Source organism: Aquila chrysaetos, chromosome 22, assembly GCF_900496995.4.
Source record: "Aquila chrysaetos chrysaetos chromosome 22, bAquChr1.4, whole genome shotgun sequence".
NCBI lineage: Eukaryota > Metazoa > Chordata > Aves > Accipitriformes > Accipitridae > Aquila > Aquila chrysaetos.
In genome coordinates, this window is record NC_044025.1 from 18,672,253 (window position 1) to 18,698,247 (window position 25,995).

Here is a 25,995-nt window from a genome sequence, read left to right on the forward strand (position 1 = left end):
CTGTGATCTACACTCATTACATTTTTGTTACAACTTTTACAGCATAAAGACTAACATGTAAAGTAAGCCTTAAGCTGCCTATTTAACGAAACAAAGAGTGGTGACGATGTGCAATATCATTAGGGTAGTATAAAATTCTGAACTGTGATTGCACACATTTTTCATCTTGCTGTGAATTCTGTCTTTCCCACCCAGAACATTGGCTTTAGTCCTCCTCTCCCATTTTCCTGGCTAGGGCACAGAGCAAAACCTCTGCCCAGTTGCCTGCTCACGTCCGTACATAGAGTAGCTTGACGTGCTGCATCAGCTCTCACATGCCAACGGCCACCACAGCGACAGATGGGATGTCCGTATTAACATTTCACAATGCAGTGAGGAACATTGCTGTTTCAGTCTTTGGTGGGCCACTTGCACAGAGAACAAGGGAGCCAGCAGGGCTGCGATCAAAAGTCTTGCTCTCCCCCTCCCCTAACCTCTGATGTGGACCCACTGGGGCCAGGACCTCAGGCTGTGGTGGAGGTTTGCCATGGAAAACAGGGGCACGGGGCTCCCCTTCTGTGCCTCCAGCCACTCCCGGTGCTCACCATCTCTTCCAGATTCACAGACCTTCACCTACACAGCAGTTCTCTCCTATTTCACTGCCACCGAAAAGTGCCAGTGTCCTGTCCCCTGAGAACAGCAACACTCCCAGAGTATCGCCCCTCACCACCTCCACTGCATGATGTCAACACTGCATTACTGCCACACACGTGCAGAAACTCATTCATGATCCACTACCAAATACCTGTATCCACCTGTAATCCACCCCAAATACCACTGTTTACTCAAGCACTGAAAGCGTAAGGCAACCTAGAAAGCTGGTAGTGTATCACCTTGGGCAGATAACAGAACAAGCTCTGCTTATGTGCATTAAAAAAAAAAAAAAAAAAAAAAAGAAATACAGCATCCCTGGGCTCTTCCAAGAACTGGTGACAGGAATCTGTCCAGGGTAGATTCCCTGGAAAGCAGCCAAACTGGGATGTTCATAAAGATCTTGTCTATATCCATGGAAACACTTGGAAAGAACTAAATATAACATTTTTCATTACTTGTGTCTTCTCCAAACTTTTATTCTCATCTTGTTTCCACTATTTTTTCCTTGTGTATTTGTTAATTTCAGAGTTTCTTCTCCTCTGGCTTACATACATTTTGCTCCTGTTTTCATGTATCCAAACACCTTCACTGTGACTTTCTTAGCTGAGTCAGAGCTGCATCTCACTGCATTTCAAGCAGAAAAACACAAGCACTAGTTACTCTACACATCACCCTACTCCAAAAAGTATGAGGTTAACTGTCATAGGAAAAAACACAGAAGCAATGTAAGTGCAGAAAACAGATGAGCTATTCAGAAAGACAGTTTCTGAAAAATATACATTGAAATTATTTTTATTTTTGCTGGAATTTAAAAAACATAGGAATATTGACATTGCATTTAAAAACCCCAGGAAGTTAAAGATTATACATTGTTGCATCTCTGAAATCCAACAGTGCAAAGCTGGAAATCACAAAAAATGTCTCCGTCATGCCGTTTTTAGGAGATACCAATATATATATATGAACATTTTGAAACAAGGTTTTTAAAGAAGTGTCAGGCTGTCCAAACTTGAAAGTGCTCTTCATTAAATACACCAAAATCTGTCACTCTTCAGGGGGGACACTGTCAAAAAGTTAGACAATTCAACAAACAAGTGGTATGAAACATAGCAAAACCCAGTTCTTAACAGAAGGAAACCCAATGTATTTAAAGGGAACCACAGGGCTTTAGTTTGAGATTTCTGGTTTAAATTTTGAGAAGTGTTATTGTGTGTGCTTCTTCTCTTTGTTCTACTCAATGTATTAATATTGGCAAGTATTGGGTGTTCTTATCCTAAATGTATACTGTTAAGTTGGTATAATCATTACTTTTCATTTCCTGTATTGCAAATAAGGTACACTGACATTGGAGTAACAGACAGTTGTATGCAAACAGAAATAGTCATTTAAATTACCTGAAGTTGGGAAATAGAAGTTGTGAATTTATACAGCCATGATGCAGGATGTATGATTTGTCTTCACCAGGGTTAAAGCAGTATATACACAGCTGTTTTAAAATGACACATTTCTTCTCAATGTGTCAGGTAAGAAAAGCTTTCTACAAAAGTCCTTTTGAAAGTCATCATCTTGAAAGTCTTGCAGCTGCTAGAATGAGACGATTCAAATTGCTACCGCTTAGGCTCCAGATAAGTAGACAGGAAAATTAAATGCTTAAGAGTAGTAAGTGTCCATCGTGAATACTAATAGTTACGGGGATAAGACCTCAAAAACAAAGGTCTTGTCCCCGTAGCTTATTGACTGCAATGATAGTCAATATTTGTGGAATTCACTCATAAATATTATTCATTTTTACTTAAAGCCATGTCCTAACAGTAATAAAGACTACAACCCTGGGGGAAAAATCACATTAAATGTATATATAAGAATACTATAAAAAAGTGACAAAGTTGTATTTCATTACAAAAGAGGTTTCTCTTTTTTTCTGAGAATTTCTTTTTAAACTAAACAGGCTTTCATTCTTATGTCAGAGAATGAGGAAAAAAAAAAATCCTAAAATTCTGATGTTTAGAAAAAAAACAGGAAAACTATTTTCATACTACAAAACATTTCACTTTACAAAAACCCCGAAGAGTTGTTCTATTACCTGGATGATAAAGACAACATGGGATGTGAAAAGGGTAAGAAGATCTTAAAACTAGACCTCAAGTATTTCTGGATAAAATTCTCTACTCTGATCACTGCAAGACTCTCTGACCTTAGGGGGACATTTGTACAGGGAACGAATGTGTGTGGAACCAGCCAGAGAGATGCTATGGATCAGGAGAAAAGCCTGCCTTTATTTTGGTGTTTTATCATTTTTCCAGTATAAACTGATATGGCATGAACCATCCCCACAATATGAAGCAGGTACATTCTAACAATTTCCAACACAAATCCCAACATTGTTTAATTTACTTAACAGTATAGTCTGTCAGAAAAATTAAAATCTGTTTTATTTTATATTCTTTATGATGAAAAGTATATAAACTGCAATTTTAAATTAAATCATGCTCCGCCAAAACTGGTCTGCTTTAAGACTGATAACTTTAGTGGAGAGAATTAAGATGTTTCAGCAAGTATCAATTTTCTGTTAAAAAATGTCCGCAAGACAAAATAAAAAAATTCTTAATTTACAATAAGCAGTGTAAACAGCAAAAACAACAGAAGCCACAAAGTTTCACGCACCAGCCACTGGCAGACAGATAACTCCAAATACTCATAGAACTTTGTATCTTCCTTTGTTGGTTGGTTGGTATGAATTTTGCTGCAAATAAAGAAAAGCATAATCACAGTTTGAAGTGAAAAGGGATAAATGAATTGCAATAAATCCACATTACATATACACTAGCAATTCCTTAGCAATCTCCTTCCTTTGGAAAACATTTTTATGGGAAGGTCAACAATTTTGAAAAAAAACAAAACAAAACCAAAAACTAACCCCAAAACTATCAATAATGGCTCACAGCAGGACCACTGGAATTGACTGCTGATTTGAAAGGCTACTTAAGAGAAAAAGCCAAAGACACTGTCAAGTCTAATGTAGTATCACTGAAGGTTATTCTAGAGAAAGCCAAGGTTTCCTCAAGCAGAGAACTCAAAATACGATTTCTCAAGACAGTATCTTATTTGAAAACAGAGTATGTTGAACACAGCCAATTATTAGCTGGGTACACTGTGAAGTTATGGCAAAACAAATCTCTCAACACATATAAAGTACTAAAATGAGGGGAATAGTTCGCCTCTCCCCTGCCTGATGGTGCTGAAATTAGGAAATTTATTGGGACCTAACTCTTCAAGGGGTCTTCATTCAAAAAGCTCTGTTAATGTGTTATCTCCATCTGCTGGCTGGATAATAGCCGTATGTCTGGCTGATTGAACACAGCAATATATTTTCTAGGCTGTTCAATGAAACAATGTTTTTGAGATCTATAGGTCCCAGCCCCTGATATTAATGAAAACGTATGCCAGAGCGTCAACATTTGTAGAAATCAATCTCACAAAGCATAAATTAAGGCACTTTCCCTCTGCATTCCGGATATTTCACTCACCAATCTGATGAGCTCCTCTTTTATAAGTCGTGTGATTTCTGCCTTTGCTTTCTGTACAGCCAGTTCATTGGCACCTGAAGACAAAAAAATATTACCATCTTAAACATTTTGTGTACGTGAAGCCCACAGAACAAACACTGCTGGCTATTTTCAGATAAAACTTGCTGAATATCCTCAGCTATTTGCTCAACAACACTCTAGTATTGTAAAGACTGCCACAGCTAGACTGTGCTCTGTTTTAAGGAAGATATTTGAAACAGACAGTCATATATTACACTATTCAGAAATACCCAGGATTAGAGGTTTCTTTGAGAAAAACTTAACCATCATGAGATTTGCAAAGTTTTTGTGTAGTAGTTGATGTAATTTCTTATACCTTTAACAGCCAATCCCCCACCCCCCAGATCCATTTTCTTCCTTATTTAACAGGGGCACAGACATCTTTGTGCTTTTTTTTTTTTTTTTTTTTTCTCTCTTTTCTTTCCATCTCCTCCAAAACTGATTCCATATATGTTTGCGTTGCTCTGTGGCAGGTCAGTCTTCTGAGGAGAAGCATCTCTGTGATCGCCATGGATCACCTGACAAAGTGTATTAAGATAAATGACTGTTTCTTTAGTAATTGCAAAGTTAACTACAGTGGGTTTGTAACTGAGCATCTAAACACTACAACTACAGAGATTCCATGTCTAATTACAAAACTAGACTCCTATCTTTAAGTGAAACATTTATAAAAAGAATACTTACTTTCTATAGCCAAATAAATCTTTCGTTCTCCTTCCTTGGGTTCTTTGCCTGGAGGGAAGTAAGTTCCTCTGATTGTAATAGCAGCTTCAGAATATTCACTGATTCTCTGTAGTGCTTCTTTGGAGGTAACTTTCCATCTGGCAGTCTGCAAGGGAAAAGATATGGGAGGATCAATGAGGAGAAAGGCATCACACAAAATGGCAATCCAAAGGTTAGTTGACATTTTAGACAAACAACAAGAACACTGCACTGTGAAAATCAGTCATGGCATTCTGCTTTAAAAATGTAGACTGAAATTTTAGCCAGTTATTTTTATGCAAGTATATTTAAAAAACATCTGCCTCTTATGTCAGCAAGATAAAGTTAGGGAAGAAGGAGAAAAGAGAATGGATGCATAGTACTATGGAAGCAAGAACTCTATAGAGACCTTCCATTTTGCTATACTGAAAGTTTAAAACTTGTTATTTTTTCTTGCGATTTTCTAAAGCAGCACTCAAGTATTTCATTTAGCACTTTTTGTACAGGAATATACTTCAAGGGCAAACATATACTGTTAATGGCTGCAAGTACTTCCCTTTAACAAAATAAATGCTATTTATTTCTACATAGTTCATTGCTTAAAGACAAAAATAAGTAAACCTCAAAATCTTCATAAATAAAGCCTAAGGAATAAACACTGCCAGTTGTTTCTCAAAACCCTGTAAAAATTGTCCCAAATCTCTACAATATCCTCAAAAATACTTCATTATGATAAATGCATCCCATTAATTTAGACAATGAAATTACTAGAAAGCATCTAGTAGATTGTTTTTAAGTTACTTGTAGATTGAGACAATTGCATTAATCTGACTCTCAGAAATGACTGCACCCGTAATCGGGAAGCCTACCCTATGCGTATCTGACGTGATGGTATTGAATGGTTGTGTAGTACTGCTATAAAAACCAGCTTACAGAGTCAGCTGTCATTCTTGCTTTAGGCGATCATTTTATCTTACTTTATCTCTGTCACCTCAGATCTGCACTGTGTTCAGTATTATAAACGCATACAAGATGAGTCCCACTTCCTTATAGAGATTTTCCAGGGACATAATGAGCAGTGATGATTCTCACTGATGAACTGCCATATATACATCAGTATTTCAGAGAAGATGTTACAAAATATTGAAGAACAAAAAGAAGACCAGAAGAGAGCTATTTTTTCTAGTGCAGCTCTACAAAAAAAAGTAATCTAAAGATCTGCAATTTATTTATTTGCAGACACACACATGCAGACAACAGAACAGTTACTTGTCTAGCCATTATAAGCAGGCAATGCTTTGTACCTAGCAAGCGTATCCTTAAAGGGTTTGAACGATCCTTAGCAAAATTATAAAATCTAGAACATGTTCTATGAATGAGAAACCACTTAGGATAAGAATTAAGAGGATTTCTGAGAGGGAAGGGTAACAAACTAATAACACAACAACCTGATAAAATAAGGCAAACCTGGTCAGAACCTCAAAGATAAATACAAGGAATTTGTGCTTGATACTGTGGAACATAAATCCTCAACAGATGAGGTAGACTAGAGCAGCAATATTGTGAATGGCAAAAATACTCAGGTAATAAAAAAGCAGAGAGCAGTATCAGTCACAGTAGTATGACCTTTGAAATAAAATGCCAGACAGTGTCAAAGATTCAGATAGGAGAGAAGTCAGTGGCAGAGGGTGGAACGATTTTTGTATGATAAGGAATGCTTGTTTTTCTGATATTCTCTGGAATATGACCAAAGCATTGTGTATCTATAAACTGAGAAATAATCACAGATAATGTAGTAATTTCAATTAGGTATGATAAGAAATAAAGACAAAATATTTTATTGGTATAATCATAGTCTAAACTATGAAGATACCCTTTGTTAAATAATGGTCATTTACACTTGATTATAGCAAAATGGTTACTTGCCTGTGGGAAGTCATTGATCTCTAATTCTTCTTCATATCTCTTAAAGGATTCATTTTGTCCTCCATCCTGTTTCTCTTCCTCCTGCTTCTCTATGGGTACATAATTGAGCTTAGCATTGATTTTTTCAGCCAGTTGCTCTGCAATAGTCTTGGCAGATACAGTAGGAGCCTGAATTGTGCCTCCTCTCAAGATAGCATTTGTAGCCTGCTGCATCACATCCTGTAAAAATATAGGTCCATGTTGAGAACAAGGTAGCCAAAAGAAGTCCTATATAAACCAACAAGGGTTTTATTAAAGCTTTTTATGTAATATAATTGTCCACCTAATAAATATGTTCTCCAAACTTCTCTTTCTCTTCTTTCCTTCCTCTCAATAACTCCCCTCACATCTGCATAGAAAAGATCTTACTGGTCTTTTGTATCTTCAGCTCAGAATACCTTTGGACATTCCAGATCACATTAACCTAAATCTAAATGGATTGTATATCACGTGCTTCAAGCAGAGAGAGATGTTCTGCAACTCTGCTAAAGCTGACAAAACCTAATGGTGTAATTTTATCAGTAATGAATTAACTCTTTGCCAGGGCAGACAAAGCATCTCCAGTTTCTGTATTAAATCTTATTATCATATTAGCTCAATTACAAATCCTACAACTTGTAACTGAGTTAGCCCAGCACAAATGAGCTAAATAATGCAGTATATTTTTAGTGTGCAGAAGCACTAAATAAAATGGCAGCCACAGAACAAAGGAATTGCTTTTATTTTAAAAAAAAAAAAAAAAAAAATTAAAAAAAAAATTGCTCTCTAAAGAGCCTGACCTTAAAGTGGAAGGGGACCAATACTTGTGCCTCTGCTCCAAGATTCTTCTGGGCATTGATTCTCAAAGCCAATCTTTTAGCAATTTCCAATTTTTCTGCATTCCCAGCTGATGGTGTAGGAGCATTTGATGTTCCTGGTGCTGCCATGTCTTTTACTCTTTTCTTTGAATTGAACATGCTTTCAATTTGTTCATCGATCTAAAGAAAATAATTATTATTACATCACTGCATTTACCATTAGATAATCTTATCATCCTAAAGAAAGAAAACACTAAGGTGCATTTAGTTTACATGCTTTTAAAGAAATTAATCCTATATAAAGGGTAGAAGCCTGCCCAGAACTACAGATCAGAAAAATGAACAGATCATCTAATCATTAGGAAAAAGTTTGAACATAAGTGTTTACTTTCAAAGCCACAAATATGACTCTTAACAAACATTAAAAAAGGAATCTAGTAAGGATTTAGAAATAGAAAAGGCTACTATGAATTTCTTTAAAACAGTGCAAGTAAAAAAAGTTTGTAATTGAGAGCAATTGTTCTATTTCATTTACAGAAGATTAATATTACAAAGAAAAGAATTTCTGTGACATTTACATAACTACATTTATTAAGTATAAAATACCAGTAAGTCAGAAAGATACTTTCAAGATCTTCATAGCTATATATCTTTTATATCGAAGAAGAATACATACAGGTATATTCATGCAATTTAACTAAATCAGTAGCATAGGACATGGAGTAACAAAAATCTGCAACATTATGTAACCTACTGGGGAAAAAACAAATATATTGGAAATCCTGAAGCAACTTAAATCTTATTTTCAGGTGCTTACATCAACAGCTGTATCTTCATCATCTGAATCCTGCAAGCCAAGAGCTGCTTTTTGTAGCTTCTTTCTTTCATTAGCCAAAGCCTGTTCTGTTTCATCAAATTTAAAACCTTTGCCAGAGAAGCCACTGCTTTTTTTAATCAACTTTCCCTCCTGAAAATAAAAACATGTATTTTCATACTGAGAAGTATGTCCAATAGTCATAAAATAACTATAAAATTATACAAATAATTTTGAAATTATTTAAGAAGCAATATCTAATGGAAAAACTCCAAAGTCACTCTTCTCAGCATAAGCAAGATCCTCTGATGGCAGGAGCTCTAGAAATAATAATACAAATTCTGTGAAAGTACTTCATTATCTTTTATGTGAATTTTGATAAAAACCAAAGTGCCCCTTATACAGTAGGCGTTTCTCTATCACATACCAGATGACAATATTTAAATTCTCAAGAACAGTCCTGTAAATGACATTCAAGATCCCAATCTTGAAAACAGACGCTTACCTAAGCATACGTATGTGTTCTCAATGAAGTCAGGAGATGACTCATGTATGTATACTGTACAAGTGGACCCACGTGCATACGCGTTAAACCCAGACCAAAGCCCACTACAGAAGAAAGAATTACTTACAGCCTTCTGTTGGTCTTTGAAGTCAGCCCAGAGCTTCTCCAAATCAGTAGGAATTGGATTCCCTGACAATTCCAAAGCCTTAATGATATCACCAGCATACCGTGCCTGATCCTCAGTAATGAATGTATACGCATATCCCTGGTCAAAATTAATTTAAAAGATAATAAAGAAAAATCTCTGAAGACATTTCATCTCTAAATTTATTGACGCACCCTTGCACAGACACAGTTGTTCTGGTCAATAAAAGTAACTATGATATTCACGCATAAACTTTTTTTAGTGGGAATGTAGAATGAATAATGTGATTTCCGAGGAAGCTGATACAGAGGCAACCAACCACAGATGGTAGAAACTGAAGTCTTTCCTTTCAATCTTGTCATAGTTAAAAGTTTGGAAAATAAAATCTTATAAATTTAGTAGGGCACATTTCCAACAGTGAAAAACACCCAAACTTTCAGCCACAAACAGGATTTAAAAGAACGTTCATACATCAGAAGAACGTGTAAGTTCCAACCTTCATAGTGCTAATATTCAGAATATATTTTACACACCATCACTCAAAAACCTTAGATGCACTCTAAAGGAAAACCCTCTTCCCACCAATAACGTCAACAACTCCCTCTGTAGCTATGCCTTAGGAACACCTTGATCAAGCAATAAATAAGTAAAAATTTTCAGTAATAACCAAAAGGCAACTGATTATACATACTTTATTGCCAGCTCGTCCAGTTCGGCCTGCTCGGTGCACATAATCTTCATAATGGTTGGGACAGCTATAATTGACCACCAGCATCAACTGTTTTACATCCAAGCCCCTTGCTGCTACAGATGTGGCCACCAGAAGTTTACAAATTCCATTCTTGAAATCATTAATTATGCTGTCCCTGTCATACTGATCAATACCTGCAGGAAACCAGACAAAACAGTTAATTATAAAGCTCTGCTTTGAGCCAAAAGAATTTGTACACAGGTCAAAAACACCCTCCAACCTCAAACAACGGAAAGCCTAAGCAAATAAAATTTCAATACATTCACTCTTTTACAGGCAAAATACATTAGCCCAAACAATAAATCTCTTAGTCTACTATCCAGAATAACAAAACTTTTAGTTTTTCCACTACAAAGATGTTTTCCCATACCAAGATCCTCAAAAGTTTCTTTAATATGATTTTCTATTTTACTTCTTATATTAAATGGAGACATCATCTGGAGGTTTTTTCTGTTCTCTAAAGGCAATAGAAATCTCAGAAGAATGATCATATTTTTCCCTCCTCCATTGTTGCACTAAACGAGCAGTGGTTTTGTACTTATTGGTTACTGTATTTTTAAAAGCATTATATATAAAAAGTTTTAAAACACTCTGGGATGGACAACATTCTAAAGCGATTTCCTCCTCTTGCTACTAAACTACTGCTGTTATATTACTACTTGATGGCAGAAAAGTGAAACAACAGCTGCTATTATTGTGGAATCTCAAATAAAAATATCATATAATATTCCCCCCAATGGCATTCACTGCTCTACAACAGCAAGTAGTAATATTCCCTGAGAGGTGTTAACTCTCAGTAACAATCCTGCTGCACAAAGACAAGACTTGGCATTTGATGACATCTCCCAGGGAACAATAAAGAGTAATTATGGAAAACTATCATGTCTATTTCAAATTAAGAGACAAATATCTTTCCCAATTATAAAGCAAAAGCTGCTTAGGAAGAAATAATAATTGGTACTATACAGGAACTAAGTAAATTTTCTTTATAACTACTGAATACCAATATTCTAGTTTGGAGTTGTTAATATAAATCCTTAAGATTGCAGATTACCTCCATGAAGAGACAAGCAAGGGTAAGAGGCTCTCATTAAATCTTTCAACAACCCATCAGCGTGTTCTTGTTTATCTACAAATATGATAACCGATCCTTTCTCCTGATAGTGTCCCAGTAGCTCCAGTAACTTCAAAAACTTGTTCTCCTCTTCTATGACAATCTGGAAAAAGATATACAAAAGCAAAGTAGGAAGAGTATAAATTGTATCTTCAGTCATTAAACACATTCAGGGTGCATAAAAATAAAAATCAGGAACAGGAGATGACTTTTTCAGGCTGTTTCCACAGCTAGTGGCAAAACTGCTGTTCAGCTTAAGTGGTATAAAAACAAGTTTTAAAAAAAAGTGATCACATTGCATTTGCGGATTAGGGTGTTAGTTTATTCTGAGTTCAGCTTTAACAAAGTCACTAAACTTCTAAAAATAAAAGCTCTGTGGGTATATTAGTTTACATTCAATATTGCTGGAAATAATCTTTTGCAAGCAAATGAGAAGATGAGCAAGGCAGATGTGTGATACTCACAACATGTTGCTCCACATCAGAACAGACAACACTTCTGCCTCCGACCTGCACTTCTATAGGTTTACTTAGGATTCTCCGAGCTAACGCCTCCATAGCTCTGGGAAAAGTAGCAGAGAACATGACAGTCTGACGATCAGGCCTGACGTTGTCTACAATGCGCATAACCTGGTTTAAGAGAACATTCCTTGTTGTTAATATCCAAGTGCTGTAATTGAACTTCATACAGATAGAGAGCTGTTGTCTTTAAAGTTAGGCGGTATCTGCACTACACAGACTACAAAACATTTCTCTACAGATTTCCTCTTGGGACCTAGGTGCTGGCATTTGAAGACAGGCATAACTTGCTGGATTCAAAAGGAAGTTGAGTGGCAATACGCAACCCAACAACAGCCCAGCAGAAATATTAAGACATGCAGCAGAAACCCCACAGCTCAAGAGCCTAAATAAATGAATTTTTCTAGTTTTGGGGGACAATATAGCCTGATGACAAGTGAAAGAGTCCTGGACGTCCAAAGCTGCCAGCAAGTAATTTTTCACCAACATTTTCAACGTTTTGTTCCTGCCTCCTGCACGACATTACCACCAGACATCAAAGACTTTATAAGCAGGCTTCAACTACTAACATGACACCTGCATCAAGGGATTACATAGGGTTACAACACGGCCACAAGTACCCAAAACAACTGTGGGGGAAAAAAAAAAAAAGTATATTAGAGAAAAATCTAAGCTACATAAGAATTTATTGAAAACAAAGCATGTGAGGATAATAGAAAAATTAAAGAGTCAGTTTAAACTGTTGTCCATATGTAGTGCATCTTTCTGAATACTCATTGGCAGCATAATAATAACGTAGCATTGCAAAATCCTTTAAGTGGAAAATAACATCTTGTGGCAATATCACTCATGTCATTAATTACCTGAGGCTCAAAACCCATGTCAAACATTCTGTCTGCTTCATCAAGTACAACATATGTGACTCTACGGAGATTTGTCACCCGACCTGTGAAAGGAGAGGAAAAAACACATGGGAAACAAAATCAAATGGAAATTTAGTTTCCCTCAGGAATAATTTTTTTTTTTAAATGTTATATAGTCTCACTATCTTCTAACAAAGACATTAATTAATTTTTTAAAAAATTCACTAAATGTGAATTTTAATGTTCTCATTTTAATCACATATACATTCTGGGAAATGTGTAAGTATGCACAAGGCCCTTTATTTTGTCAAACTCTTCTCTTGCATACCATCATAGGGCCAGAAGAACCTGTAAAATTCAGAAAACTGCCCTCGCCAAAACACATCATAAAACTAAGACTGAGATGAAGCAAGGAGCCACATCAGCCATTATCTGACAGCGCCACCTAGAAAAAAACATATTAGAGATTACAGCGCATGTGTGGAAGGCAAAGTCCAGTGCTAACTGTTGCAGCCTCAGAAAAATTCCTTTTACACATATAATCTGTAATGCTTCCTTGGAGCTAGAAATAACTATTTGAGGATAATCATACTAATTCTAGTTAACTGCTAATAATATGCATAAAACAGAGTAAGCAGTCTTTTCAAAATGAATATATAAAGATTAAAAACTACCCAGTAACATTACTAAGTGTAAAATTAAGAACCACCCCAAACTCTGGGACAGCTGGAAACAAGATAAGCAAGTTGTATATCTGTGAACATTTTGAAATTATGATGGACAGGATAATTAGCACCCTTCCCAAACAAATAGCTAAGATTCCCTTTCATGAGAAGGATTTAACTCAAGGATTTAAGAATCATATTCTCAAACGATATAAACATGTGAACACATTCAGTTCCAAACAACTGTGGAGTGACACTGTGAAATGCTCTCAGAATGGAACAGATTTTTCACATTTTCGACAACTATCACTCAGACTTGTGCCTATCAAACTACAGTAGAATTTGGTCCTTTCAGCTTCAGCAAATTGTAGCTGAATCCTCAAATTATTTTTTAGAGATTTAGCGCTGCGGTTTTTTAAGATATGGAATTCATACTTAAGGAACAAAATAAATATTTCTTAAAATCTACATATCTATTTAACATCTTAACACTTTCATCCCCAAATAATAACTTTGTAAAATTACTTGGGAACAGCATTAATGTACCTACCTTTGACGATTTAAGTCTTGGAAGCCCAGTTCTATATGTCTTGAAGGTACTTTTTCCACAGAAGTTAAATAATGTCAACAGTTTAGTAGAGGTTTTGATGTGGAATAATTTAATAATAAAACTTTATCTAATAAGCATGCAATGGTTACACTAGGACAAAACCTCTTAAAGCTGCAGTGGCTCAGTTTAATCAATCTGAATATTTGATGTAAGGTCAGTTCTTTTACTTTTGAACAGTTATTTAGGGAGGGCTTCTTTGTCTGTTTTTTAAAACCAACAGATAAAGGCAGTCGGATGCTTTTACATAAAAGTGGGTAACTGCTGAGCTACACTAACAATAATAAAGCATCAATGGGCAGACAAAATAAGCAACTCTTATATAACCTTTATCTAAATGACTTGAATTTAAAAAATTTGGACCAGCACATTTTAAGTTTAACAATGATAAACATTCTCAGAAACTCTTCAAGAATGTAGTATTTCCTGTCCTCCCCAAAAAAGTCAAACCAATGTATGATTAAACCTATTATTAGTGCTATATATTCTCAATAGCTAGATAGTGCAGCCTGAAGAGATATAAGAAAATTCCATAAGACCATTTATCAAAATACATGATCTTTTGAATTTGTTAGAATTACACAACAAATATAAAAAATTCTCCATAGGAAAAGGTTTTCTACTCACCATTGTTAGCTGCTAACATGTCAATCATACGTCCAGGTGTGCAAACAATAATTTCAGCACCTCTTTTGAGTTCAGCTATCTGATTTCAAAACATAGTAAACAAACTATTAGAGTGGTCTTTTGCTTTGTGGTTGTTGTTTTTTTTTTTTAAACATGTATCACCTTGCAAAAAAGAAAATGACATACACTGTAATACAGCTGTTCTACTAATGTGAATTGTTTATGTAAAGATCTTATGCAGCAGTTTCTTTAAGCCTTTGGAAAACTTTGCTTTCCAAAAGAGTAACCTCTGACAACTTGAAGTAGTTATAATAGGGATATGACTTCTGTACAGTTAAGGGCCTATAAGAAGTGTCACATGTTTATCAGGGACAACTGATACTAAATAAACCATGTTCCATCACAGATGGTCACTCCTGTTTTTTCCATAAATGGGGGTGGGGAAACCCCTTGAAATTAATCTCTTAAGTTACTCTAACATGCAATATTTCATAATGCAATAAACGCCAGTTAACATTTTCTGGCTTTTGTTATCTTGAGGGGAACTCTCATAAAAGTACAGCTTCTCAATAACTTTCAAACTATCACAGCCCACTAATAGTTTAACTATTGCCATGCTCAGTACATACATAAAAAGAAACAGTCTGAAACTTTTCAGGACCATACTTGAGAATTTTCAAGATTAGTATGTTTAAGGCTAAGTTAGGTAGAAACGGTTAAGCCTTTGCATTATGACCATTCATACAGAGAAAATCCATAATGAAGGCTGCAAAAGTACCAGATTTATGGGAAAGAGAAAGGAACTAAATTCACTGCAAAAGTAACATTAACTAATAAAGTTCAAGAGTTATTTGACAAGTAAGGTATGTCTTTTGTGTACCTGTTCACTGATTCCTGTTCCTCCATAAACACAGACAACTCGAAGCCCAAGTGTCTTTGAGAATTTCTTACACTCCTTGGTAATCTGCAAAGCCAACTCGCGAGTAGGTGTCATAATGACAGCTGAAAAGCAAAGCATTTTCATCATACATTGTAATATAAGAGATGTTGTTATTTATACAACAAAAATTAATCATTTGTAATAATGTTTACAGCAATTTACTTACACCTATTTTTAAAAATGTAATTTCAAGAAAAAGAGAATTAAGACAGTACAAGGATGGGGAGAAAATCTGGTCAAAGTTTCAAAATCAAAGGAGTAAGGTCTCCCTTCCAGATACATGGACATGTAAGTGCTCTTAAAACAACATTAGATAGCAAAGTGATCACGAACAACATGAAATAGCACGGTGATCGTTAACTAAATAAAAAAAAAAAGCCACTCGTAAATGGACATCAGTAAGTAAGCATTCCTCTCTATAAACAAGTGAAGAACTGAAGACTCTTCTGAAGTGTATGGTTGAGTTTTTATTTATTTAAATAGCAATTTTGAAAATAAAAGCTTTGTACCTATGGGACCTTCTCCTTCTTCTAATGCTCTCTGATCCATAATGTGTCTGAACATGGGTAACAGAAATGCAATAGTTTTTCCGCTTCCTGTTTTAGCAATGCCAATCAAATCACGTCCATTCATAATTGCTGGGATAGCCTGGGTTTGAATGGGAGTGGGCTTTTCGTAGCCATGTCTTAAAGAAAGGAAAAAAAGATATTTTAAGAATAAAATACACAAAATTTCACAGATGTGAATCACAAAGTCATGCTAAAAAAATTTGCATACTTGTATTTACATATGCGTATCAGTGCCATTCAAAAAACACAGCTTAAAAATGAGCAGCAAAAGCATGATACAAATGGCAGAAGGAATAGTTCATAACAATAGTTCCATACTGAGTGATAAACACTGATGACTACATATGTAGCATCTATAAACATGGGCATGTTGCATTATGCAACAAAGAAAAAGGTTTTTCTCATAAACGTATGATAGAACACAGTGAGCAAAATCAAGCATGATATAGTTCATAAAGTGCTTGCTTACTTTTTGAGGGCAGTGAGAATCTTCATGGAAATACCACACTGTACCCAGGTTTTTATTGGTTTGGGGCAGCCTTTTCCCTTGACTGTAATTCCCTCCAACTCCAGCCTGTACACATTCACCTCTGAAATAGAGTTTGCATTACAACAGAGTCAAACTTGACATCTCTCTACCACCTCGATCAAAATATTCTTGATCTGTCCCTGAACATGAAATATTAGTTTTAGCACTACCAGAATTAGCTTGTTATACATAAATACAGGAGGTAGGTGGAAAGGACTCTGGTAAATTTTTCACTGAAAGCCTCATATATAATGATATGAAGTTATAAGTAATAGGGTTCTGACTGATTCAATGTTTTTGTATACCAAGTTGCTCCAAATGCTCTTTATATTCCAAAAGAATTTGCTGTTTCTTTGCACATCAAAATCCATCATTCTTTTCTTCAATAGTAACCAAGGTGTTCTGGTTGTATTTGTCCTTACCTTCCTGAGTCATTTTAGCTAGTTCTGGTACTTCAACATAGAAGTTTTTCCTGAAAGGTTCATATTCTATCTTCCCATGATCCACTGGTTCTAGCAGCTTTCTCTGCTTGGTCTGATAGCCAGTCAGGGCAGTCTGAAGATCAACTTCCTCCTCTTCTGAGGAATACTGCATAGATTATAATTTGTGTGTAAATTAGTATGAATGATATTCTGAGAGGCTCTGTTTTTTCATTTACAAAGGAACTTCACTCAGATGCAACAGTTACTTCTTACCCTATTAGACCAGACACTGAAAACCCGCTCTCAGTTTGAGTCCCAACTGTTCTTTCATCTATTTCTTTCATGTTTCTCCCAAACCTTAACTTTCATTGTGTTCTGTATCACTTTCATGACTTTATGAATACTACCAGCCTTGTCATTCAGAAATAATCACTGCCATGCAACAGAAACAGTAAGAGGAAAATATTAAGAAAAAAAATCCAGCCAGCATACCACTGATTTGTGTCCCACTGCAGTCACAGTTCTGACAGATGCACCCAACTCAGTTTTAAACTAGCTGAGTTCTACTAACACTGGAACTGCAGCAACATAGAGCTTACCATGACCTAGCTGAGCTACAGTGCTAGCGGGGTATCTAGTCCACGACTTGGGCAAGGCTGTCTCAGACCCCCCGGACAGCAATATACCTATACACTTAACAACTATTCAGGCCTACAATACCACACACAACCACATTAAGTACTCAATATTCCTATTCTCCTGAAAGCATTTTATGAAGGCAGTTTGGTCACAGAAGAGTAATTCTGAGAAGTTCAGGTCCAATCCCTGAGCAAGATGGCTCTATGAGAATCCCAGAGCACTGTGCTGTTAAAATTCAATACTCATGCTTATCTGCCATTGCTCAACATGCAGAAAAATGCACACCGTAAAGACTAGGGGGAGATCTACCAATTCATTGAACCCACATCCAGAAAGGGCAGCTTATATTTATCTACTTGTACCACCTCTTCCTACTAAAACACTGTTAGTTACAGCCAGTGTAACAGACAATGCTTATATATTTGGTTTAGGGTGCTGTCTACTAGAACACGACTTGGCATAGCATTTTGTAGCCCCAGGCAGAATCAAACTCCTTTCTACTCTTTCCTAAACTGTAAAATGAAAACATCTACCTCTCATTTGTGCTAAAAGAGATGTCTCATTATGATTTACAAAGTATTTTGAGATCTGTAACTTACAGGTGTTTCGGGAATTAATATATTTCTACTTAGAAAGAAATTCAGCAGAACTGTAAACCTCATTTTTTTCAGATTAGATACATGCAACTGAATGTGCAGACTGAGCAGCTGCATACATAAACACTCTATGCTAGCTTGTGGGTCATTCACACACAGGATCACCAGGACTGCCTGCCCAATTTCAGTAACATGAACACATGAACTGAACACACACTACACGTGACATACACCAGCCCAGCCATATTAAGAACAAATACAAAGCCAGGCAACCTGATGCACTCATTCAGTTCTCATCTGTATAACACTGCCTCTGAACAATAAAGCTGCAATGGCAATTTCTGAAAAAAAAAAAAAAACAACAACAAAAAAAAAAAACCAAAACAAAAAAAACCAAACAAAAAAACCAAACCCAAGAAACCCCAAACAGTACAAGTAACAAGAAACTGCATAAGATCAAAAAATCTTCTGACCAGTGTTCTGTGAATTAAATAACTAAATGTTTATCTCCTAGGAGATGGAAAAATCTCATTCTCATGCCTCTTAACAGAGGCACATTGCCTTTTCACAGTAGAAATACAAGACACTTCCATTACCTCCATTGCATCTTGGTCATTCTCCATGAGCTCCCCTTTCTTCTTTTCTGACTCTGCAGCTGCCTTTTTGGTTGTCACCACAGTTACTACTTTGGTAACAGTTGGTCCAGTTTTCTATAAAAACAGTTAAGAAAAATTATTGCGCTAGCATATAAAACAAAAAACATACTGTATAAAATATACAGAATATTTGTACTTCTGAATGCATTATGCTGGTTTTTTTTCACTTCTTTCAGTGAAATTTTATCAGAATAATGCTTGATAAAAGCACCAGGAAACTAAAGTTAAGGCAAACAGGCATTAAGTGCATCTAACTTACTTCTTGCTTTTTTGCACTTCCTCCCTTTTTTTTTTCAAAGCCATTTTGATATTAAAACACTAAGCTATTTTTAAAAGACAAAGATAAGAAATCTTAATAAGTGATTTCACCTTTTCACTCCCACCTCCACCTTTCACACTTCTCATATTGAACTTCTTGACTTCTTCTTTTACTTCTTCCATATAAGCATCCAAAGGATCTAATTCTTCATCTTCAACCTCATTGCCTTCTTTTTCTCCTTCTGCAGTTTCCTCTTCATCATCTAATACAAGCAAGAAAGATGGGAATAAAACAGGGAAAGAGAGAAGTGCTCACAGGTGTTAAATTATTAGTCTACCCAAATAACTACAGTCCAGTTTTAATACTGTATCATTTTTCCTCATACAAATCTCTCCAGCTTGTTAATCTCAATTGTATCTTAAACCATTTGAAGCCACGACTAGATTTAGGCTTTGTTATTTTATAGTTCACCTTCTGAAAAGTAATTAAATGCTTTAAAGATAATATAATAAAAACATTAGGAACAAAAGTATTTTAACTGTCATATATAAAAAGTTAAATACCATCATCATCTTCTAAGCTCCATTTTTTCCCCTGTTTCATCTCTTCAATTTCTTTTTTCAGTTCTCCTATGTTTTCCATAGCCTTCTTGCGTTGTTCTTCCCTCCATTTCTCCACTCTTTCTTTTCGTTTTCTCATTTCTTCTTCTAGTTTGTTCTGATCAAAATTCTATGATAAAAAACAACCAAATAGTGAAAATAGATGGCCACTGGCTTTAGCCTATGCTTCTTCAAACAAATGTAACTGTTGTGTGAGCATGCTGTAGGAGACTAGACATCCACAAACTTATCACAACACAAGTAAATGAAACATACTAACATCAACTATAATATTTTAAAGTAAAATAATGCAGTTACTATTTTATTTTTCATGGTAGTAGCTGGTATATAATTTTTAAGATAATAGCAAATTAAACTTTCCTTTATTTACTAGGAAAAAAACCCGTAACTCACACCAGTGAGTTTCAACTCATTTTAGCCATTGATCCATAAAAGACTAAAGAATTATCACGTTACCCTCTACTTCCAAAAGTCTTTCTAGTACAAAAACCTGTGATCAGTTTATGCCCGGGGAGCTCTCACTGACAGTGCAGCCACTGTTAACAAAGGAGCGTTACTAACAACGTGCTGGTTTAGAAGAGTTAGCTAGAACTGCTAGTTTGGGAATTCTTCATCTAGGCACATCTTTTCATGACATGGAACAAGGCAAAGTGAGCTTCCTTCTCCCTTTGTTCTTTGATTCCTGCCTGGGTCCAGAGGCCAAAAAAATTTTCAGCTCATCTACTGACACCTAATGTGTGAAAAATGAGAGATCTTCACGCTTGTCTGTGGTTCACAGTCTAAGCAGTTTGAAATCCTGAATTGAGAAGAATGTTTCTTATGCCAAGAACTGGAAGCGTACCCCATGACAGGAGTCTGTGTTACTGAAGAGAACACTCTCTCATTCAGTGGGGATTTTGTCCAGCTCTAAGAACAGGTTTTCTTTTGTTGATGCAGTAATCTATGGCTAACTTAATTCCTGGTTTAAATTCTTATCTTTTAAATTTATAAGTGTTAAAAGCTTCTACCTCAGTGGCCACAGTATTTGTGGTGGCATCTTTGTCCTTCTCCTCTTCTTTGTCTTCTTTGTCTTTTTTCTTTTCTTTGGAAACTTCCACACCTTCTGTCTTTTCTTTAGATCTTGATCTAAAAAGTAAGATCAAAGATTTCTTGGAACATTACAGCTTTTCTCAGGGCAGGGATACACATGTGCTGGATAAAAACAGAACTATGAACACCCTGTACAGGCTTATGTTTTCAAATACCTTACAAAGCACACTGCCTCCCAGAGAATCTTTCCATGTTATGGAAATATTCCCTTTAACTACCAGAAATGCAATCCACCAATTCACATGCTTTAGTTCTGTTCTTCTCATTTCTCTACAGGGGGAAGTTGCAGACTTCATTTCCAAACACTTACAATTGATACGCTAGTGGTTCTGCAGGTTTTTTTACACCTCCTTGAAGACAGCGCTTAGAAAAGAGATACTAAAAATTTCCTGTTTGTTGAATTTCTAGAGAAAGGTAAAGTGATCTAGCATCTTGCCACAGAAGCTTGAATGTCCCCCTGAGCATACAGTACTGGCTGAAGGACATAAAACCACCTCTCTCTGGGAAAAGCTACTTATGTAACTCAAATGTAACATGCAGACTTGCATTTAATATAAAACCCATTTGTCACAGATTTTATCCTTACTTGCTTCCAATTAAAAAAAAAGAAAAAAAAAAAAAAACGCATCCATGTGCTAACTCATGATAATAAATGTAAAATTCACTTTAGCCAATTAAATCTCATTGAGCTACTCTAATACAAACCATACACTTATTGCAAAAGACTTTGTGATTCCAGCTCACGATTTCTAGATTGTCAGCAACTTGCTTATTCTTTATACAGACTGCTGTTACAACTTATGGACTTCCCACGCCTTTTACAGTATAGCATGATTACATGCTGTTTGTAATTATATCTGAAAAATCCATTAAAATATATTTAAAAGAACATAACCTGTAGTAAGTTTTTACACATTTCTAAACTCAACATCTACAAAAGTTCAAGCTTCACCTCTTTACCAAGTCTATTTACTAGACAGTTTTATTCGACTATAAACCCCTAAGACCAGTACTTGTCAAATCTGTATTGATTGCAGCACTAAGCACACCCACAGAATTTAACAAACAGCAGATAAAACAGGTGGTGGCTTTACCAAAGCAGACTTTTTGAGGTTCGCTGAAGTGTTACACTATATACTTTATTTTTCTGCAAAAATATCATTAAAAAAAAAGCAGATTCCAAACGTTATTGGCTTACAGTCTTTAGAACACCTTTTGTGTAAAGAATGGCTTAAACATTGAGCTCAGGTACAATCAGTGGCACTTGTAACAGTTCGGGAATTCCTGTTATAGATGTTACCATGATGCCATTTATAGATACCCTGCTCCTACCCTACCTGCATTTTTTAAAAGCCTTGTACGTTTCCAAAGAAATAAAGTGCTTTATTTGAGGAAGAAAATGATACAGCACATCACTGAGAACACTACACTGAAGTAAATCTGGTAACTAAAACTTACTATTCCCTACAAATTTACAAGTTTGAAGAAAGTTATACTACAATGTAATGCCTGTGCTAGAGAGCACCTGTACTTTATTAACTTGGGCATACACGCCGGGACACAAAACATTACTTATTGATACTGGAACCTGAGATAACAATGAAGCACTACAAAACTTTCAGAATGAAATTCAATCTTAACTTTAAAGTTAACTGCTTTTTTTAGCTGTCACAACTTGGAACTTTTTCTTTTACAGAAACGTTCTCACAACAAACTATGTTAGACACATCAAGCAGTGGGAAAAGATCATAACAGTACACTCACATAGTATTCTCCTTGTTCTACAAACCAAAGCTTTGCACAGCTTTGCCTGATGATTCCCTCCATGCTACCAATACTTTTACGATATTTTGTCACTATGACATTGATTATAATTAGAGGACACAAATACCTGTTTTCGGTTTTCCTGTTTTTGCTTGGACTGGAGGATCGAGACCGTCTACCTCTACTTCTGCTTCTAGAGCGCCTCCTCTCTCGGCTCCGGGATCTTCTTCTCTCTCGGCTCCGTTCCCTTTCTCTACTTCTTGAACGTCTGCCACAGAAAAAAATTGTATTTATTTAGCACATGATCATAGTATAATTTTAGCCTGCCATTGAGGAACAGGTTGTAAAAGGAATCCCAACAATCATCAAGACCACCAAGAGCTTACAAACTCCAGCACCAGCAGCTAGAAACCATTTAATAAGCAGAAACATCAAGCATAGTAAAATCTAACATGAACAACAGCAAACTAACTAATTATAGTGGAAGAACATATTCAGATGACAGGCATTTTTATCTACTTTGACTGGAATTGATAAGTCATACCTTTGACGCTTTCTGTCACGTGATCGAGACCTCCTCTTGTCCCTACTGCGTGACCTCTCACGTCTACGTTCTCGATCTCTACTTCTAGACCGTCTGTCTTCTCCACGTTTTCCTCTTTTGTCAGATGGAGAACGACTCCTAGAACGGCTACCAGAGCGTCCACGTGACGCAGAGCGCTTCCGATAATGCCTGCATCGTAAATTCACAAAAAAAGATGAACATGAGTGTGAGAACAATTTACAGTTAAGGGTATTTGTCATATTTAGGTGGACAAGCCAAAACCCAATTATTTATCTTAATTTCTTGGACTTTTTAAATTTCTAAACATTTGTAATCATCTTGCCAAACCGATTAATATACATATACTCCTGATGATGCTGAAACTAGAGGGATTACTTGGTCAAATTTTTGTTTTGGTTTTAGAGTACTACTATAAGCACGTCATGAGAACAAGAGAACATCAAGAACAATTTCCTTTTTGAAAATCCATTGGTTTCCATTATACATAGGAAAAGATGAAGACTCTTTGAAGCTACCTCAAAATTTGTCGAACAAATATAACTGTTCCTTGTTGCTTTTTATACAATATATGACTTTTATTCAGGTAAGCTAGGTAAATTTACATTTCCATTTATTTTTCCAGGACCCGCAGAGCCTTTCTCCTGACAAGGCCTAGTAGCCAGGCTTGGGATCCACAAAGAAGCAGAGAAAGCGAGACCTCAAGCCCCCCACCTCCTTCTCTCCCTTCCGTCATTGCCACACAGGGTTGTATTACAACAGTATCGGCACTAAAAATAATATAGTTTATTTCAGCACTTTGGTATATTTAGGTACCATGTACATTTGGAATCAGTACAGTAGCAGCACGATATCCATATACTGCCTATCGTCAGTATAACTGAATGCAAAGAACATCTGTCAGTGTTAGACGTCTCTAATTTCTTTCCCATCTCTGTCACAAAATGCCATGGGATTTGCTCTGTACTTCCCCCCTTTCTAATCCTTTAGTTTTAGAAAACTAAAAATTTCTTTTTAGTTTTCCTCTACAGTGTGCAATAAAGCTGAGCATATGATTCCAGGTTTCAAAAGCCCCAGTCTGATGAACATCAACTCCAGCACATGCAGGCCACCCCATCCATCTCCACCCACCATTCAATCTCACCCTCTTACCATGTCTTCACTTTTAAAACTTTCTGTAGATATTAAAACAGAAAATCAATACAAGTTTAAACCCACTTTTTCTATTATTTTTAGCCAAACAGAAAAAATTTGTCATTATCAGAAGAGAAGCTGTACTGCGATAAGCGAGGGAGTCCTGCTAGCTTGAGCGTCAGCAGTTTGGCGTTCAGTTCCCAGGAGATTTTGCAGCCTGAGTCTCTAACAGTGTCCCGCTGGCACCAACTGCTGCCCTAGCTAGTCTGAAACTAATTTAGACATATCTATGGGAGTACCCAGCTCTTCACTGAATCACTAATTTGAACCGAAGCCGGCTGTTAAAATTTCAGCTCATGCACCTCACACAGTATAAGTCTTCGTTAAGGATCTAGGAAGCTGTTACAGTGCAGGCACAACTGCATGCCGGGACTACTGTGTCACAGTTTTAGTGTTAATATCTGATGGTTACATTAAACTAGGAAACGGAGACATATGCCACAACAGCACTTGCAAATTCTGGAGCTGGTTTAAAGCCCGACAGGTGCGAGCAGCTCCAAATCATCTGGCAGCACAGGCTTGACCCGAAACACACAAAGTACACGATCCCATTGCTGCTGAGTTGGTTACAACACCTCTTCAGGTGTTTATACCAGCTGCGAGGGGACAAAAGACACGCGATCTGCATAAACTTAAAAAGAACAAGCAAAAACGTCTAATCCAGGTAAAAAAGCCTACCGGGCTAATTATGCCATTGCTATTATTTTAAAACAAGGCAGCAAAGGCCGGCTGGGCTCAGAGAGGCTGGGGGCTTCCTCCCCGTTACCCCCGGCACTTCGGACCCAACGCCCCGCACCAAAACCGGCAGCCTGTACCCCACACACACCACCACCCCCCCCCCGCCCAGAGCCCCGAGGCGCCCCCGGGCCCAGACCCGCGGCCGCGACCCACGGCCGGCTCCTCACAGCGGCGGAGGGGCCCGGCGGCTCCCCGGGGAGCGCGGACCTTCCCCACAGCGCCTCGGCCGCGCGGCCCGACGGGGCCCCGAAGGCCGGCCCAGAGCCCCGAGCCACCCGGCCCTGCCCTCAGAGCCAGCTGCGAGCTCCCGCCGCCGGCCCGGACCCGGGCCCGGGGCCTGCCGTGGCCGGGCCCGCCGCCGCCCTTTGTTCCCCCCCCCCCCACCCCGCCGCACCGCACCGCGCCGCCGCCTGAGGGAATCGCCGAACCCCGAGCGCGGGCCAGGCCGGCCGCGGCGGCGGTGACCCCGTTGCCCTCACCTGGACTCCCGGCCCATGGCGGCGGCGGCGGCGCGGTCCCTGCGCTAAACGGCGGCGGCCATTCCGCGCCCCAGCGGCCGGGACGACGAGAGGCGCGGCGGGAAGTCTGCGGCCCCCCCCCTTCCCCCCTTCCTGCCCGCCGCCCGGCTGCGGCGCCCCCTGGCGGCCGGAGGGCGCAGCAGCGGAACGGGCAGGCACGGGCGGCTGCCCGCCGCCCCGGCGCTCGCCGCAACTGCCCGGGCAAAGGCTTCAGCCCCGCTGCCCGGTCCCGGCGGGATTCCCGGTGCAAAACGTCCTCCGCCGTACCACGACCCTCTTCCCCAGCCAGGACAAACCGCCAAGGAAGGGGGTAACAAATATACTTTTAATAGAAAACGATCAGTCTGGCAATAAACGTTAAAGAGAATTATGTACACGAACAGGGATAAGTTAGAAACGGAATAAAAGGGATTCGTTTCTTGACCCGAGGGGAACAAGCACAAGCCCCTCCTGGTGCTGTGCCCGCTCACCCAAGGGCGGGGAGGCCTCCTCCAGCGCCCCCCCGAACTCACCGGACAAAAAACCCCAAGCGTTTACGGGCTGAAAAGTTCCAGGTTAGGTCTCGCAGCAAGGTTTCTTTCACCGCCTGAGAAGAAAACACGCTTCG

The 25,995-nt window shown here is 37.8% G+C and overlaps 1 protein-coding gene across 6 annotated transcripts; it reads right to left on the reverse strand.

Annotated features, from left to right (window-relative positions):
• DDX46 (DEAD-box helicase 46) lies at positions 1–25,464 on the reverse strand. Of its 6 annotated transcripts, none has more exons than XR_003921028.2 (25): positions 25,350–25,464; positions 22,921–23,109; positions 22,504–22,644; positions 20,531–20,648; positions 19,467–19,632; positions 19,014–19,165; positions 18,585–18,698; positions 16,754–16,919; positions 16,272–16,392; positions 15,743–15,918; positions 15,174–15,295; positions 14,294–14,372; positions 12,395–12,477; positions 11,478–11,642; positions 10,954–11,116; positions 9,840–10,033; positions 9,131–9,268; positions 8,502–8,651; positions 7,667–7,864; positions 6,849–7,067; positions 4,905–5,049; positions 4,161–4,234; positions 3,298–3,376; positions 2,028–2,217; positions 1–1,257 (listed from the first exon to the last, which is right to left on the reverse strand). XR_003921028.2 is itself a non-coding variant. In XM_029997828.2 (24 exons), the coding sequence occupies exons 1-23, from the start codon at positions 25,364–25,366 to the stop codon at positions 3,329–3,331; spliced, it is 3,138 nt and encodes a 1,045-aa protein (XP_029853688.1). In that variant the 5' UTR covers positions 25,367–25,464; the 3' UTR covers positions 1,410–2,217; positions 3,298–3,328. The 6 variants fall into 6 exon arrangements, 3 of the variants coding, with proteins under 3 accessions (XP_029853688.1, XP_029853687.1, XP_040975321.1); XR_003921027.2 differs by lacking the exon at positions 1–1,257 and adding an exon at positions 1,410–1,696; XR_003921026.2 differs by lacking the exon at positions 1–1,257 and adding an exon at positions 1,410–1,696 and having other exon boundaries at positions 2,028–3,376.
• Between the last annotated feature and the right edge of the window lie 531 nt (positions 25,465–25,995).